Genomic DNA, 17,025 nt, shown 5'->3' on the forward strand with positions numbered 1-17,025 from the left:
TAGTTTATGGATTATGTTGATCTTTGTTTTCTTCTTAAGAACTTCATTTTCTATTTTGCTTTTGCATTTGGACTGTAATAGCTAAACTACTTCTCTTTTACTAAACTTGTGTTGGTATTATGCTAAATTGTACCTTGTTGTTTACAATTGGAACTAACGTGTTAATGTTTTTAAATTGTCTATTTCATGCTTAATGGTTAATTATGTCGTAAATAGTATGGATTTATGTTTAATGGATCCTGATCATGTTTGGTGCATGTACCCCTGTTGATTGATTAAGCCTGCTGTTTATTGTTCAATTATATCACTGCTTAATCATTACATGCTTAATTTGAATTAACATAGCCTTTCATACCACTAAGTCAGTTATGTTGCTATTTACTGTCAATTTAATCGATTAAGTACTGGTTTTAATCGATTAAATCATATAAAAATGAGCATTTGTGCAATTTTCTTACAGTTGGTTGATTAATTAAACGCCCAAAATTAATTGATTAATTACAGTCTGTCTTAACCATAATTACTCTTCTCACTTTTGACTAGAATTGAATATTCGTATCTTTTTTATAATGTCAAAAGTGGGAGAAAGGTTGCTTGTTGTGTTTGATGTATTTGCAGGTTGTAATAGCTTACATAGTAATCATTGCTTGCCTAAGGGGGAGAGCAAGCGCTTCAACTTTGAATTCACAACCACTATGAAAATGTACAACATCGTCAAGCTATTTCATCAAATTTAATGTGGTGTTTGTCATCGTCAAAAAGGGGAAGACTGAAAGTGCAAAGTGTCAAGGATGCACTAGTAATGTTTTGCCTATATTTTGATGAAGACAAGGAGTTAGTTAAAGCTTGAAGATGTCTCAACAATCAACATGCCTAGAACTCATTGGTCATATCTAGACTAGATTATATCAATAGAGTTATATTTCTAAGTAGTTTGGGATGTGTGCCTTAGTTAGTGAGTATAGGTTTGGTAAACCTAGATGCAAGTCTCACAAGCCATTAATATTGACATATTATGTTCATGAGGCATATCATCTAGTTTATTATATGTTCATGCATTAATCATACATGTTATATGTGCATATTAGGCATAATATAATTGCTAAAACATGTATAAGAGTTAAGCATAACATATAAGTAGTTTACCATTTAATCACGTTATGATGGTTAATCGATTAAAGTGGTGACTTAATCGAATAACGTGGTGACTTAATTGATTAACGTGTCTATTTTCTATTATAACTGTTTTCTGTTTTAACTACGTAACTGAAAATAACGATTTGAAGGGTCAAATCTATTTTGTATAAGTTCTGGCAAATTGCAGAAACGTGTAACATTGCATATTATTATTTAGGAACTATTAGAGAGCATAATTTTCGTGGTTTACTAAATTATAGGCAAAAGAGAGATGCATGTGGGAGAAAGAGAGATTAACATGCTTAGTTGATATTGTTCATGATGTATTGCGTGTTGTTTTCATGTGCTTAATCTCATTCATTCATTCTTTCATGTTCGTGCATTCTGATTAGAGATCTTAGAGAAATATTATGCATTATATGTTTTGTATTAACCCGCATACATTTATGATGGCTTGTGTTACTTGAGTGTGGCTTAATCTTTGAGTTTTCATTGTTGTAATTTGAGCATTTTAGTGTTTGGTAAAACTCTGTTTTTGTATACTGTTTTCTACTTTGAGTTTAGTCTCTTGGTGTCATACCATCATTGAGATTGAATGAATCTTCACCAAGGCTTGGAAGTCTTGAATTTAGAGCGAGGATCTTGGCTGGGGCTGGATCGTGAGAAAGGTTTTCTCAGGCGATAAGGATAGTCAAACTAAGGTTAGATGTTATTGGAATTCAAGAAAGAAACATCTAGAGTCTTGTAATTGAATTGGTGTATGGGACAATACAAAGTTTTCAATATAGTGAAGAGAAATTTCCCAAGATCAGAAAGGGAGGCCTGGATGTAGTTTGCAAGTGGACCCGCAAACGAACCAAGATAAACATCCATTTGTTCGAGTTGTTCTCTCTCAATCTCTTTTATAATTCAAACTATTTTTAATCATGTTTGAAGCTGATATTTTGCATACTGATACTTTGCCATATCCTTGTTAATTGTGCATAAAAATATTTGGTGTATCTCTGCTTGTTTGTTGGTAAAAAACTATCCAAGAAGCTGATCTGGTAATTATGTTACGTGTTAATCGATTAAGCCCACTGGTTAATCGATTACCTGGGTTGTTTTCCAAAACTGGGTTTTGGTGCGAGAAGCGGGAATTGATAACCGCTACACTTATTCAACCCCCCCTTTCTAGGTGTGTCTAGACCACTGATACCTGACAAACAACATGTGTGCCTTAGCAAATCCCTAAATCATTTTGGCAGCATGGATGCTTCAGCAAATCCCTGAATCGTTTTGGCAGCATGAGTGCCTCAGCAAATCCCTGGATCATTTTGGCAGCATGGGTGTCTTAGCAAATCCCTGGATCATTTTGGCAAACGCGGGAACTGCCTCAACAAATCCCTGGTCCATCACGGCAAGCGCGGGAACTGCTCAACAAATCTCTGGTCCATCATGGCAAGTGCGGGAACTGCCTCAACAAACCCCTGGTCCATCACCGTAAGCGCTGGAACTGCCTCAACAAATCCTTGGTCCATCACGACAAGCACGAGAACTGCCTAAACAAATCTCTGGTCCATCATGGCAAGCGCGGGAACTGCCTCAACAAATTGTTGGTCCATCACGATAAACGCGGGAACTGCCTCAACAAATCTCTGGTCCATCACAACAAATGCGAGAACTTCCTCAACAAATCCCTGGTCCACCAGCAGAGCATCGATCTACTTCATCAACATTCAGTACCTTCCCAACGACCTTTTTCTAAGCCTTAACAAAAATAGCGTTCATTTCTTTACTAGTTACTTACCAGGATATCTCTCAAACCTTGGTTTGCTTGCTATCAGGTAAATAACAAGTAAATAGGGGCGGTTGTGAATACCCATTTTTTTCTGAGCGAGAAAAAGTCCAAACACTTTTTAAATAAAAATAATAAATTAACTTCAATTTTATTTATTTTAGTATTTTTTTGGAATAAATATAACAAAACAAAATAAAATCAAGTTCCTAAATCTAAATGATTAGGTTAACTAAAAATTCAAAATAATAATAAACAAATGAAGTTCCTAAATCTAAAGGATTAGGTTAACTAAAATAATATGAAAAGATGGAGTCAAACCAGTTCATTAAGATTCCTAAAATTAAGAGATTAAATTTATTCGAATTTGAAATTTTATTAACCGAAATTTTAAGATTCGGTGGTTGAAATTTCAGTATAAATACAGGTCATGATAAACACAAAAAGTACAATGAAAACATTAGATACATTGCTAACAAATAACACCCAGAATAGGAGAAATTTCAAAGCCATAATCCAGTGCACGATGGTGTATTGATGTTCTGTGCACCTGCTTTTATGGCTGATTCTGAGCAATAGGATATGGTTACTTTTACTTTGACCTCACGTTGACTCCAGCTGACCAATCACGCTGCGAAACTCAGCATAGTTCCAGCGAACTGCACCACACTGAACTGCCACACCCATGAGAACACAGGATCCCATGCGAGCATGTACACAGTTGGCTCTATACACCCTCTTCAGCATTCAGCAACATCTTGTCGCGTGTTCAAACACATCTACTCCATACTGGTCCGCTAATTACATTCGGCCACATGTCATGCACATTCCCTGGCAAGCAATACACTAACCTTACTTCCAATAGTGCATTTTAATTCTTTAAGTGCAATCAAGATACTATTTTTACCTATTCTACTCTTTCTTTTATTTAGCTTAGCAAAACAATAATGTTCAATGAATAAAAATCATTTATATTTTTCTAAGTAATTAATAAATATTTCATTAAATGTTATACAATAATTAATATTAACAATAACAAATTAATAATATAATAAATTATGGTATAATTAATTAACAACAAATAAGGAAATTATTTCAATGCAAATAATAATCAATCAATATTTTTTTTATGACTTTTTAGTAATTAATTAAATTTTTTATTTTCTACAAATAATTAGAATTATGATAAACAAAATTTTGAACATTTTTAAATAAATAAAATATGACAACCAATATTTAAATTTTTTTTGAGAATTAATCAAAGATAGAGTGAAGGTCGTCTCAGATGTCTCTTTCTTCTCAAATCATCTTTGAAAGGTCACGCTACGCCGCTTCTTTTCAATCGATTTAATCTCAAAATCAATTAAATTATATTTTCTCAATTAAATAAGTAAAAAAATTAACCAAATAAAAAAACTTTTCAATAATAAACAAAACTTGCAAAATATATATATTTTTGACTAAAAATATATTTCCTTTAATTAAAATACACTCAACCAACAAACCTTTTTCTACCTAAAGAACTACGTAAGTCTTGATTCCCTTAATAGGGGTACGTAGACCGGGGTCAATCTTGTTAGGCACAATAATAAAAATAAAAAAAATTTCTTTTTAATAATTAGTTAATTAATCATACAATTTAATAAAAATAATAATAATAATAATAATAAAAATAAAGTCATTTATTTTAATGAAGGGTACCGCTTAAGGCGAGCGAGTAGGGTGCTAATACCTTTCCTACCTCGTAACCGACTCCCGAACCTGGATATCAAAAATCTAAAAGTCCAAGGTAATTGTGCTTAAAAGATTTTTCTACAATTTTAACTATAAAATGTAGTGACGACTCTAAACAAAGTCATGCAGCCGAAAATCGGGGCACAACATTTACAAATCAAGGAAGAACTAGTTCTGCAAGTTAGCTTTTCATTGCCATTTGCTTTGATCCAAATGGTAATGTAAAACTAATTTGGAGAAGGAACTCGTGAAGAAGGACAAGAGCAAAGAAGGCTCACCAAATGGACTAGGTGTAGAATCTCGTAAACTCATATGCAGTAATGCTTATAAAGTGCATATGTCTCAATTCTAGAGGTGACTAGAAAATGATTTTGTCACGTCAAAAAACATATTGACTTAGTAAATAATAAGAATGAAAAATAAAACATATAAAAATTACAGAAGTATATTATTTATATTTAAATTCCTTTTAATAAAATAAAATCTCTCTTCATAAAATGGTTTGGTAAAAATAGTTGCTCATTGATAATCATTATTTACATATTTTAATTCAAAAACACTTTTTAGTTTATAGTCTCTAATCTCAATATGTTTATCCCTAGTATATTAGATAGGAGTTTTAGTCAAGTTAATAGTACTAGTGTTATCACACTCAATATAAATTTTATTTTCAAAAATAGAATAATATTCTAATTGATATTTTATCGTAAGCAAATGTGAGTAACCACTTGAAACAAAAAATAGATAACTTTAGTAGTTGATCAGCAATTGTGCATTGCATTTTGATCGACTAAAACACTATGTTTCATCCAACAAAATGACATCCACCATTTGTACTCTTTCTCTAAATTCTACCTCCAACAAAATCATCATCACAAAAATCAATTAACCTGAGATTTTTGTCTTTCTCATAACCAAGATAAGTTGCACATACACATTAAATTAAATGTCACTCTACTAGGAGATATGTATAGAATAGATCATATCATACTTCTATAATTGGGTTGACCAATCTTTTTACCTTCCATAATATGTTCAAAACAAGGGGGGAAAGGGAATGCTTAGGAACCATGAAATACACTGGTTTCATAGCTCCCAAGCCTTCTCTTTCCCCTCCAAAATTCAACTCCCAAACTAACCCTTAGAGTTGTTGACAATTGTTTATTTCATCTCGATTAAATAGGGTTGACTTTTCATTCCTTTGTGATTGACGACTAAAATTCTTGATTATGAACTTGTTGATATGTCAGATCCATGTGTAAATAAAAACATTCCATTTTAGTGGTCAAATAAATCTTGTAATAAAGACAATTCTTGAACACAAACAAGTTTCAAAGACAAAGGAGTCTTGAATATAGAAGAACCAATTTTTAAACAACTCCAAAAATAAACTTCATTCACCATCTTAAGAATATACAAGTGATGAAAAGACAAAGTTTCGTTGGCTTAGACATCGTGTAGTATCTAAAGTAGATAAATTAGAACTTTTAGACAATTCAATATAGTATTGTTTAATATATTTAGAATCATCAAGATATAAAGAATTAACATTTAAATCAGGTCTTAGACATAAGATCTCAACAATAGTAATACTTATTTTTAGTTAACGCTTGAAATTAATTTCATTTTATCTTCTATCTTTTAATTTTTTAAATTATGAACTACTACGTTATAATTTCAATTACACAATGTTAAATGACAATACTTCAAGAAAAAAACTTTCAAAATCGCACATAACATATATTTTTTCGTACATACACATAAGATATATCAATACTTTTGAAAAACTACTTAAAATGTAAATCAGGACAAATAAGAAAATTTAATTAATTATCATTATTTTAATCTTTATAATTGGAAATCATAACTATTTTATAAAATATTAAAAAGTAAATTGTACTCAAATTTAAAAAAATTCGGTTGAATCAAAATTTGCAATTACTATATAGTTAAATAAACAATTGAATCAAAATCTATTGAACAACTTACCCACTTTTATAATTAAAAATGGTAAATTTACTTTGCTGATGCACTTTGACCAAAATATTATGATTTATTGCACCTTTTAAAAAATTACCAAATTGGTACACTTTTCACAAACTCGGTTATAGCATAGTCGAGTTTCTTTTATTTTTTTCTAGTCTCAAACGAAACTTGGCAACTAGGATGTAGAGTTTTATATATATTGAGTTTTTAATATAATCGTCAACAAGGATGTAGAGTTTCAATTTCCTATATTGAAATCGGCAATCACGATGCCAACTATTTTAAATATTGCATTTTAGTAACTCGGCAACTTTGTTGCCGAGTATTGTTTAATTTTTTTTAATTAGGTATTGTTCACATTTTAAAAATAACATGTTGCAAGGTATATCCATTTTGCAAAACATGAATATATAAGACAACACCAATAAAAATTATTCTAACAAATATGAATATACATTTTTGCATTTCAATAACAATAACATTTTGAATTAAGTTTTCATATTTTTTTGTGCTACTAGGAGTATCTCCTCACCATTTTGGGTAAGAAACTAATCTATTTCAGTGTGTGATTGTCCCTCTTAATAAGTGTCGCTCCCAATAATTGAAATTATGACCTTTGGGTGTCGGTTTAGTGGTGTAAGACCTGGAGGATGACCAAAAGCTCATGATTTCAATTATTGTGAGCGACACTTGTTAAGAGGGACTGTCACACACACTGAAATAGATTAGTTTCTTACCCAATAGGGTAAGGAGATATTTCTAGTAGTACAAAAAAATGTGAAAACTTAATTCAGAATGTTATTGTTATTGAAATGCAAAAATGTAAATTCATATTTGTTAGAATAATTTTTATTGTTGTTGCCTTGGATAATCATGTTTTGCAAAATGGATATGCCTTGCAACATGTTATTTTTAAAATATGAACGATACCTAATTAAAAAAAATTAAACAATACTTGACAACTTTGTTGCCGAGTTACTAAAATGCAATATTTAAAAAAGTTGGCATCGTGATTACCGATTTCAATATAGGAAATTAAAAAAATAATTGAAACTCTACATCCTACAATTATATTAAAAGTCAATATATATAAAACTCTACATCCTAGTTTGCAGAGTTTCGCGTGGGACTAGAAAAAATAAAAGAAACTCAACTATGCTATTACCAAGTTTGTGAAAAATACACCAATTTAGTAATTTTTTTAAAAGGTTCACTAAAACATAATATTTTGGTCAAGTAAATTTGCCAATTAAAAATACACCCGGTAAGGATAAAATGGAAAAGGAATAGAATCCGAATAATAAATGCGTTGAAAAAGAAGTGAAAAGTAAGAATAATTGAATAAAATTCACCATTAAATATTTATTCTTAATTCAAAACAAAGCTGCATTGCACCAGATATTTCAATGATCCAACATAAAACAAAAAATAAAAACTGAAGAGCTTAAGAGAGAAGCGTGTTGTTGGTAAGGTTTTTCTCGTGACAATTCACAAAACAGGGTACCCGCTCTCCCGGCAGAGATGATCTGTCCCGAACAATATCTCATGGCCTGTTTCGATACATTCAAAATATTACTTTTTGTTTTTAAAAATTTTACTTTTATCATATAGTAATATATGATTGGTTTAGTATCTATGAAATGAAGCACAATTGGAAAAGTGATGCAGATCCTCGCTCCCTCTCTCTCTCTAAAGTTTCCATGCATAAATGTCACCCAATTTATATATATGGCATGGTTACTTAGTAGACTCATAAAACGTTTCCTTTTTGTGCAAATTAAATAAACTCTCTCACTCTCTCTTTCTTTATTTCTCTTTCTATCTGTTCTGGGGTTGGCAAAGTCAACATGCAAAATGATATGATTTTTCTCATGCTTTGAGTCCCCAAAAGTATAATCAATTTTTTTTTATTGTAATTGAATTTTGAAGATAATGAAGAAGAACGAAGAGCAGGCTCGTAGTTTATTTGGAATTTCACTCTCAGACAGACCCAGATGGCACCAATTCCTCATTTGCTCATCTGGCTTCTTCTTTGGATACCTTGTTAATGGCATCTGTGAGGTATATTGTGTTTTTTTCTCTGTTTTCTTTTTCTTGAATTCTTTTTTTTTGGTTTTATCTATGGTTTGTTTGCGAATAAATTCTAGAGGAGAAGAAATCGAAAGAGAAGACTTGAAAGTCCTGAAATACATTAAAATGATTTTGAAGCCATCTATTTCTTTTCTTTTTCACCTCTGAAATTCAACTCGGCAAACATACGTTAAATTGGAAAACCACAATTCCAAATAGTTGAAGAAATATCTGGAGAAAGAAACACAAAGTTTGTGTTTCATGTTTCTTTATGCTGTAGAAAGGGTTAAATTGGGTTTTGATTTGTTCCAAGTTGGTAAGATTCTTCAACTTTTGTCTCCATTTTTTATATTCTTTTTCATAATCAGTGACCTATTGATTAGTTTTCCAGTAATTAGTTTCCCCAAAACTCATGATTTCTCTGTCATTTCTCATTGGGGACTTGGGGGTTCAATTTTGTTTTGTGTTTTGTGTTTTCTGCATCAATTGCACATTTTTTCATTTTAAGAAATCTAGCTGATAGCTTATTTGCTACAAATTCTTTTGCTTGATTTTCAGGAATACGTTTATAACAGGCTCCATTTTAGGTAAATTTCACCCTCATGGTACTTTTACATTTGTTATTTGTTGTAGCTTTGAATAGGGGACTTATACTGAAGTGTGTGATTTGTGTCTTATTTCAGCTATGGTTGGTACTTCACCTTTATTCAAGGGTTTGTTTACCTGCTTCTGATTCACCTCCAAGGCTTCACTAGCAAGCAAATGGTGAATCCATGGAAAACTTATGTGAAGCTTTCTGCTGTACTTATGGGTTCTCATGGCCTCACAAAGGGGTCTTTGGCTTTTCTTAACTACCCTGCACAGATCATGTTCAAATCCACAAAGGTATATGACTGTAGCACATTGGAAGCATGTCATCTTTACTTTACCCATTTTTTAAGGATTATATTATAGAACCGTTCAGTGTTTTAAATTGTGGCTGCAGTCACGGTTGTGCTTACTACGATTGCGGTCATTGTGGCTGTTGCGATGCGGATTGCAGTTTGGCCTAATGTGGCCCAAATACAGTTTGATGCAATTGTGCTATAGCTCGATGCAACTGCATCATTGTGATTCAGCATCACACTGCAGTTGTGATGATGGTGTCACATCAATATTGCGGTGTGACTCATTACAACCGCAATATTGGCCACATCACGTGATGTGTTCCACAATTTGAAGCACTAGATACGTTATTGGTTGAAAGTTGACACACCTTGAATGTGTTTTATTTATTCGTAAGTTAGTTACTAAAACACCTTGAATGAATTTATTTTGTCTCATAAAAATAGTTACTAGGATATCTATGTCACAGTGACACCAAATTAGCTGACTTGTTCAGTAGATGCTAACTTGTTTCCCCCCTCAATTTGTGTCACCATATTATATAGCTAACTGAACATTTAGCATCGAGAATTCAAACAAATATATCCATTTTTGGTACAATAGGTTCTGCCAGTGATGATAATGGGTGCCTTCATACCGGGATTGAGAAGGAAATATCCCTTTCATGAGTATATATCTGCAATACTTCTGGTAGTTGGCTTGATCCTTTTCACGCTAGCGGATGCACATACATCGCCAAATTTCAATATCATTGGTGTTATTATGATATCTGGTGCTTTGATCATGGACTCCTTTCTGGGCAATCTGCAAGAAGCAATCTTTACTATGAACCCTGAGACCACACAGGTAATTTTGTGTCCTCATAATCTTCAGTGTGGCTATTAGTACTCTCAATTGTCAATTTATTAACCTATCATAATATTGTAATATAAAATATTAAATTTGTGATTGGTTAGTAAAAAGTGTAAATAGGCAATGTTTAGTTTCAATAGCATTTTCTCATAATCCTCTATTCTTTTTCAACTGAAAAGAATGAATTTATGTCAAAATTGTAATTTAAAGTGTCATATACTCATGTGTATGTAAAATTCCTTACATTTTCATTGGTAACACAGATGGAGATGCTGTTCTGCTCTACTGTTGTGGGTTTACCTTTCTTAATCCCACCTATGATTTTCACAGGAGAATTATTCACAGCATGGACTTCATGTGCACAGGTAAATTTGGAATAAATTGCTCCATTTGGCACACTACTTTACTCTGCTTTCTTCTAAACAGAGTCCACCTTTTCTTTTACTTGCAGCATCCTTATGTGTATGGAGTGTTAGTCTTTGAAGCAATGGCCACATTTATTGGCCAAGTCTCTGTCCTATCCCTCATTGCCCTTTTTGGTGCTGCCACCACAGCCATGGTAAATTGCTCTCACTATTATGCCAGTTGGATAATATGAAATATTTTTATTAATTTGCCACCACTTTTTCTATTATGTCAGTTGGGACCATTATGCAGCGCCTAACATTAATAAGTTTCATGTGAAAAAAAGCACCATGGAGGGTCTGAAATCCTATTAAATGATCAAACATTTATTAATCTTTTCTGACTAAAAAATTGAATTTTGAATTGAAACTTCATTTATTACAGTGGATGGATCCAATATCTTAAAGTAAAACCTGAAAATATTTGGATGATATTTTAACTTTAATGTTAATGAACATAAAAATAACTTGCATATACTGAATAATATTTCAATTACTTTTTTGTATAATCAAGGCTATCCCTTACCCTATGACTAAGAAACTAATTATTTTTGGAACACGTGTATAATCTTCCTAACAAGTGTCGCTTTCAAAAATCGAATTTTTAACATTTTGGTCTACCTGGATATCTAATGGGACCTTACACTACTAGACTAACAATTGGTTTATTATTTCAATTTTTTGATAACATTATGTTGTCCTAACTTATTTTCCTTGAATTGTATGATAGATAACAACAGCAAGAAAGGCAGTGACATTGCTATTATCATACTTGATATTTACAAAACCATTAACAGGACAACATGGGAGTGGACTTCTACTCATAGCCATGGGAATCACATTGAAGATGATGCCCGAGAACAAACCCACCAGCACCAAGAGGGTATTAACCTCTTCTCCCAATTCCTCTAAAGAAAAATCTGCTGGTGATGAAGAAGAGCTTAGAGAAAATGAGGAAAGAAGGCCATTGGTCTAGCTCACAAATGCTCTAACTGCAATTTCTATTATTTGAAGTCAGACATTTTACATATCATGATTTCTTCATATCTTTATCATTTTAGTCTCATACTAAGGGAAAAATAAGTGTAATTTGTTTTCCAGTTATCATTTATATATTTTTAATTGAATACTTTGTTATTTTTATTTACTTTTTTGTTAGTGGATAAAAATAAAGGAAAAATGATATATTATATCCTATAAAAGCAATCTTCAAATATTTATTAGTACTATTAAACATATTTCTCACCTTTTGAGTACTACTAATCCTTTTTTGGGTGAATGATTATTTTTTTCAGTAAATATTGTTCCCAATTGAATCTTTAATTTTTTTTCTTCTGGGAATCAGTTGGCATTTTCAATTATTAGTGATATATTTATGAATGAATAAGAAAATTCCAATAGATCATTTAATTAAATCTCTTGACATTGACATATTGTCCTCGTACACAATCTCATCAATCAATTGTGTTGGCAAGATCGTCAAACTCAAGCCTGGCGGCAAATAAAATTAACTATGATACCAATGGGAAATATAAAGGAGAAGAACAAAACATAAATTTGGAGCGCAGGTTTGGATGAATTATTAATGTGTTATAATGTAGAAGCAAATCTTTCTTGGGTTTGCTTGAATTTATTATGATTATTATCATAACAAGTCTTATATTGTCTCTCCGATTGGAGTGAAGGATATAAATTAGATTTATATATAAATATCTTGTCCTATCTTAGTCACGGTCATGAGAATGTTATTAAACTAGGAGTTGTTATTTAATTATGACATTATTTAATTTTTTATTCCAAATATAAAAACTTATAATTATGCAAGTATCTTATCAAACAAACAACACGTAAAATTTACTACAAAAAGCCAAAAATAAGAAGAAAATTTCTTCAAATAACAAAGGTTTTATATTTTAATTGAAATAAAATTACACAAATAAATTTTAAATTCAATGCGGAAGATATTACTAAAAATATAAAAAAATAAATCAAAAATTTCTTCCAATAAAATAGGTTTTATGTTTTAATTGAAATAAAAGTACACATATAAATTATAAATTTTATTAAACAACAATTTTGTTCCAAAATAAGCTAATAATTAACAACTAATGATAATAAATATAATACAAATAATTTGAGGAAAAAATAGATTTCTTTCATCTCAATACGATGTGACTTTTACAATTTTTTAAAACTGGTTGAAATTTATTCGAATTGTTTCAACCGGCCAAATCACTGATTTTATGCTCAAACTGAATAAGCCAAATCAGTTCATAACAATTTTGGTGCATAGTGGTTAGAAGAGTGATTCAGATTGGTCAGATGTCAGATTCATTGTTACAACAGTCGAGTTGGCTAATTTGAGTTGAATTTAATAACTACGATGTTAGTTATAATAAAGAATTTGTATTCATAATATCTAATAATGTATTTGTTACCAGGCAATACTCATTCCTAGGATTTACAATCGATAGCCGCACAATTGGTCAAATTCTATTAATAAATTCTCTTATTTTTAATTTATTTTCTGTCCTTTATTTGTTTGCTAGGATGATCAACATTGCACTTAAGAGTGGCTTTCACTGCACTAACAATGTCAATGACAATATCAAAATTATCGGAAACTAAATAAATATTAAGTAAAATTATATGATGATTTATATCTTTAACATGTCCTCAAACTCAATTGGATAGAGATGATGAGCATATTTTATCCCACTAATTTGTGTCACTCTATATGTCAAGATGTATGATAGACCATAAAAATATAAATATTTAATAATTACAGTTTTAACTTAAATAAAAATTTTCAACTAATAAAAGTTGATGATACACAGAATGGGACAACAAATATGCATCCCTGAGATGATATCTACATTTACTGTCCAAAAAAGTATGATTAGTTTAAACTGGTCTGACATGCACCCGATTATATGAGATAATCATGACTAAGGAGTTCAATTTTAGGTTAATGGGTTGGATCCACTTTTGACATTATAGTGTATTTTCAACTTCAAAGCAACGATAACGTGAATGTGATGATTTTTTAAATTAACATAAACTCATAAAGTATCAATAATAAGTGAGAATTACGTCCTGCAGTAGCTTAAGCTAACAAGAGAGTGTTTTATACTAATAGGCAGAGACCATGTGCTCATCAGGAAGACGTGTCATTCGGATTGCCCTGAAAACAGTAAAAAAAGTTATTAATGTATAAGAATAAATATACCTTACTAATTTAATCATATGAGGCAAATGTACTTCAATCAGAATCAATGACGAAAAATAAAATGAAAATGTGATTACATTGTAACGTAACGTAATTGTGTGAACTTTGAGGAGCTTACAGCTAAGAAAGAGTATTGAATACAATTTCCGAGGCCATATGGTGGTCAGTATAAAAACGTGTCATTCGGATTGCTCCAAAAACAGTAAAAAAGTTGCACTTATTGGATACGTGTATCTGCAATCGCATGCAAAGTGACACCAATAACGTCAAATATACAAATTCTATGGAACGTGTATCACGGTGAAGACTGAAAAGTGAAAACACGATAAAATCATTCTTGCACAATTCACCACCACCACAAATTCTAAAAGAATAAAAGAAAAAGTAAGAAAACTAACAGATAGAGGATGAGTGAGGTAGTAAGGGTGGATCAACCGTTATAAAATTTGGAATTTTGGGTGATCAAATAAAAAATACTCATTTTTGTTTGTCATATTTTTTTATCTTATCAAAAATTAAAAAACCAAAAAATGGTTCGTATACTTTTTAAATATAAATTAAATTAGTCATTTTTAGCATATTTTACAACATCCGATAGAGACTAAATTGACTTTAAAAATGACTAATTTGACTCATGTTTAAAATTTTTGTGATCATTCAGATTTTCAAAATTTGAGAGATCAAACAAGTAATATATGAAAACATGAGAGACTAAAATGAATATTACTATACAAATTTTAATTAATTTAGAAGCATTACTTTTCAAATTAAAATTATTTTATTTAAATAAGATTTATCTCTATCAATATATTTGTCAATAAAATTATTGGGCATATATTAAAAGTTTTATTTTTATTATTATGATAAGCTAATAAGAAAGTAAGGTAACATCTCATTTGATGAAAGACTTTGAATTTTAAAGGAGATCATTTTTATGAAAGAATGGGAATTCAAAGTGGCATTATTCTTCGTAAAAGAGTATGAACTCAAAGGGGTATTACTCTTCATAAAAGAGTGTGAACTCAAACTACATCATTCTTCATGAAAGAACATGATGTCCTTATAAATAAGGGCTAGCTATGGTTCCCAAGTCATATCTACAAACTAATCAATTCATTTCTTATTCTAACATTTCATCATTTGAAATGAAAAACTTTCTAGTAATCAAGAAAATTGTACATAACGACTTTGAGTATCAAAGAATCTACATGTTACACCATAAAAATGAATTTAGATACAAGATTGAGGACAAAATCCATATTCTCTATGAGGTGATTGATAGTCATGAATAATCTTGACTATATGATGATAGTAATGGAATTCAGAGAATACTATCATTAAAATCGTTAGAGAATACTATCATCAAAATCGCCAGAAAATTCTATCATCAAATGAGGTGTTTGATGACCTGATTGGTTGGATCATATATATATACTTGAACGATATGAACGTCAAAATTCTATCATGTGAGAACCATATTGCAATCATCTAGGATATCTTTAGCCAACTAAGGAAGTTCAATATGTGACTAACACAGAGAAATACACATTTGGCGTGTTAGAAATCAGATTGAGATGAGAATGAAAAATAGAGGAGGAGAAGATTGTGCAGAGAAGATGAAAGAAGAGTATATGAATGAAGTGTGTATATTCTTATTCAACTTGAAACAAAATACACAGCTTTCTATTTATAGTATGAATCTTCAACTACCAACTAACTACTAATCAACTAACTTCTATTTTTAGTAAGTTCTAACTAACTTGAATTACATTTTTCTGTTTCAACATTCTCCCTTAATTCAAGTATCTAGGAGATTCAACACCTATCCCTCTCCTTAGCTTTGCAAACCTTTCTGGTTTTAATGCCTTAGTGAAACCATCTGCTAGTTGTACCTCGGTTTTGCAGTGAACAATCTCAATCTATCCTTTATTCACCAAGTTCCTTAAGAAATGGAACCTCACTTCGATATGCTTGCTTCTACCATGACTTACTGGATTTCTGGACAGATTGATAGCTGAAATGTTGTCTATTAGGAGTTGCAGAGGTGTCTCAACTTTTGTCTTGATCTCCTTAAGCAATTCTTCAAGCCATACGAATTGGCAGGCAACATAACAACCAGAAATATACTCTGCTTCACAACTTGATAGAGCAATTACTTCTTGTTTCTTGGAGCACCATGAGATAGGAGCTTCATTGAGCAAGAAGATGTATCCAGAAGTGCTTTTCCTCTCAACAAGATCACCACCATAATCTGAGTCTGAAAAACCAATCAGTTTGAGTGATAGTTTCTGTTTTCTTGTTGGAAATAGGATCCCATAGTTTGAAGTCCCTTTGATGTATCTCAAGATTCTCTTGGCAGCTAACATATGAGTCTTTTTTTGGTTTGCACATGAATCTGCTCACTAAACCCACCCCATATGTGATGTCAGGCCTGCTATTGCATAAGAACCTTAGAGATCCAACTATTTGTTTGAACATGGTTTCATTTACTGACTCACCATCCTCATCTGTTGTCAACTTCAGATTAGATTCAGTAGGAGTAATTGCAGGATTGCATTTGTCCATGTTGAATTTGATTAGCATTTCATTTGCATATTTCTTTTGGTGCATAAGAATTCCCGAAGTTGTGTATGCAAACTCCATGCCAAGGAAGTAACTTAGCCTCCCTAGATCTGTCATGTCGAATTCAGCTTTCATGACACTTTTGAAGTCTTCAATTCCTTTTAAGTTGGATCCTGTTACTAGTAAGTCATCAACATATAGGCAGATAATGAGTAATTCTCCTTGGTTTCCCTCTTTCACATACACTCCATGCTCTACTGAGCATTTATAGAAACTGAGTTTGTCCATGAATGAGTCAATCCTTCTGTTCCAGGCCCTTGGTGCTTGCTTCAGGCCATATAGGGCCTTGTTTAGTTTGTACACCATGTGTTCTTTGCCACTGATTATGA

The 17,025-nt window shown here is 31.4% G+C and overlaps 1 protein-coding gene across 1 annotated transcript; it reads left to right on the forward strand.

Annotated features, from left to right (window-relative positions):
• The first annotated feature begins 8,289 nt into the window (after nt 1-8,289).
• On the forward strand, nt 8,290-11,982 carry LOC109340693 (UDP-galactose/UDP-glucose transporter 2-like). The gene is made up of 7 exons (XM_019578411.1): nt 8,290-8,695; nt 9,263-9,291; nt 9,388-9,589; nt 10,193-10,435; nt 10,705-10,806; nt 10,893-11,000; nt 11,576-11,982. The coding sequence occupies exons 1-7, from the start codon at nt 8,567-8,569 to the stop codon at nt 11,819-11,821; spliced, it is 1,059 nt and encodes a 352-aa protein (XP_019433956.1). The 5' UTR covers nt 8,290-8,566; the 3' UTR covers nt 11,822-11,982.
• Nucleotides 11,983-17,025: the final 5,043 nt, after the last annotated feature.

This window comes from Lupinus angustifolius, unplaced genomic scaffold, assembly GCF_001865875.1.
Source record: "Lupinus angustifolius cultivar Tanjil unplaced genomic scaffold, LupAngTanjil_v1.0 Scaffold_230, whole genome shotgun sequence".
Lineage (NCBI taxonomy): Eukaryota > Viridiplantae > Streptophyta > Magnoliopsida > Fabales > Fabaceae > Lupinus > Lupinus angustifolius.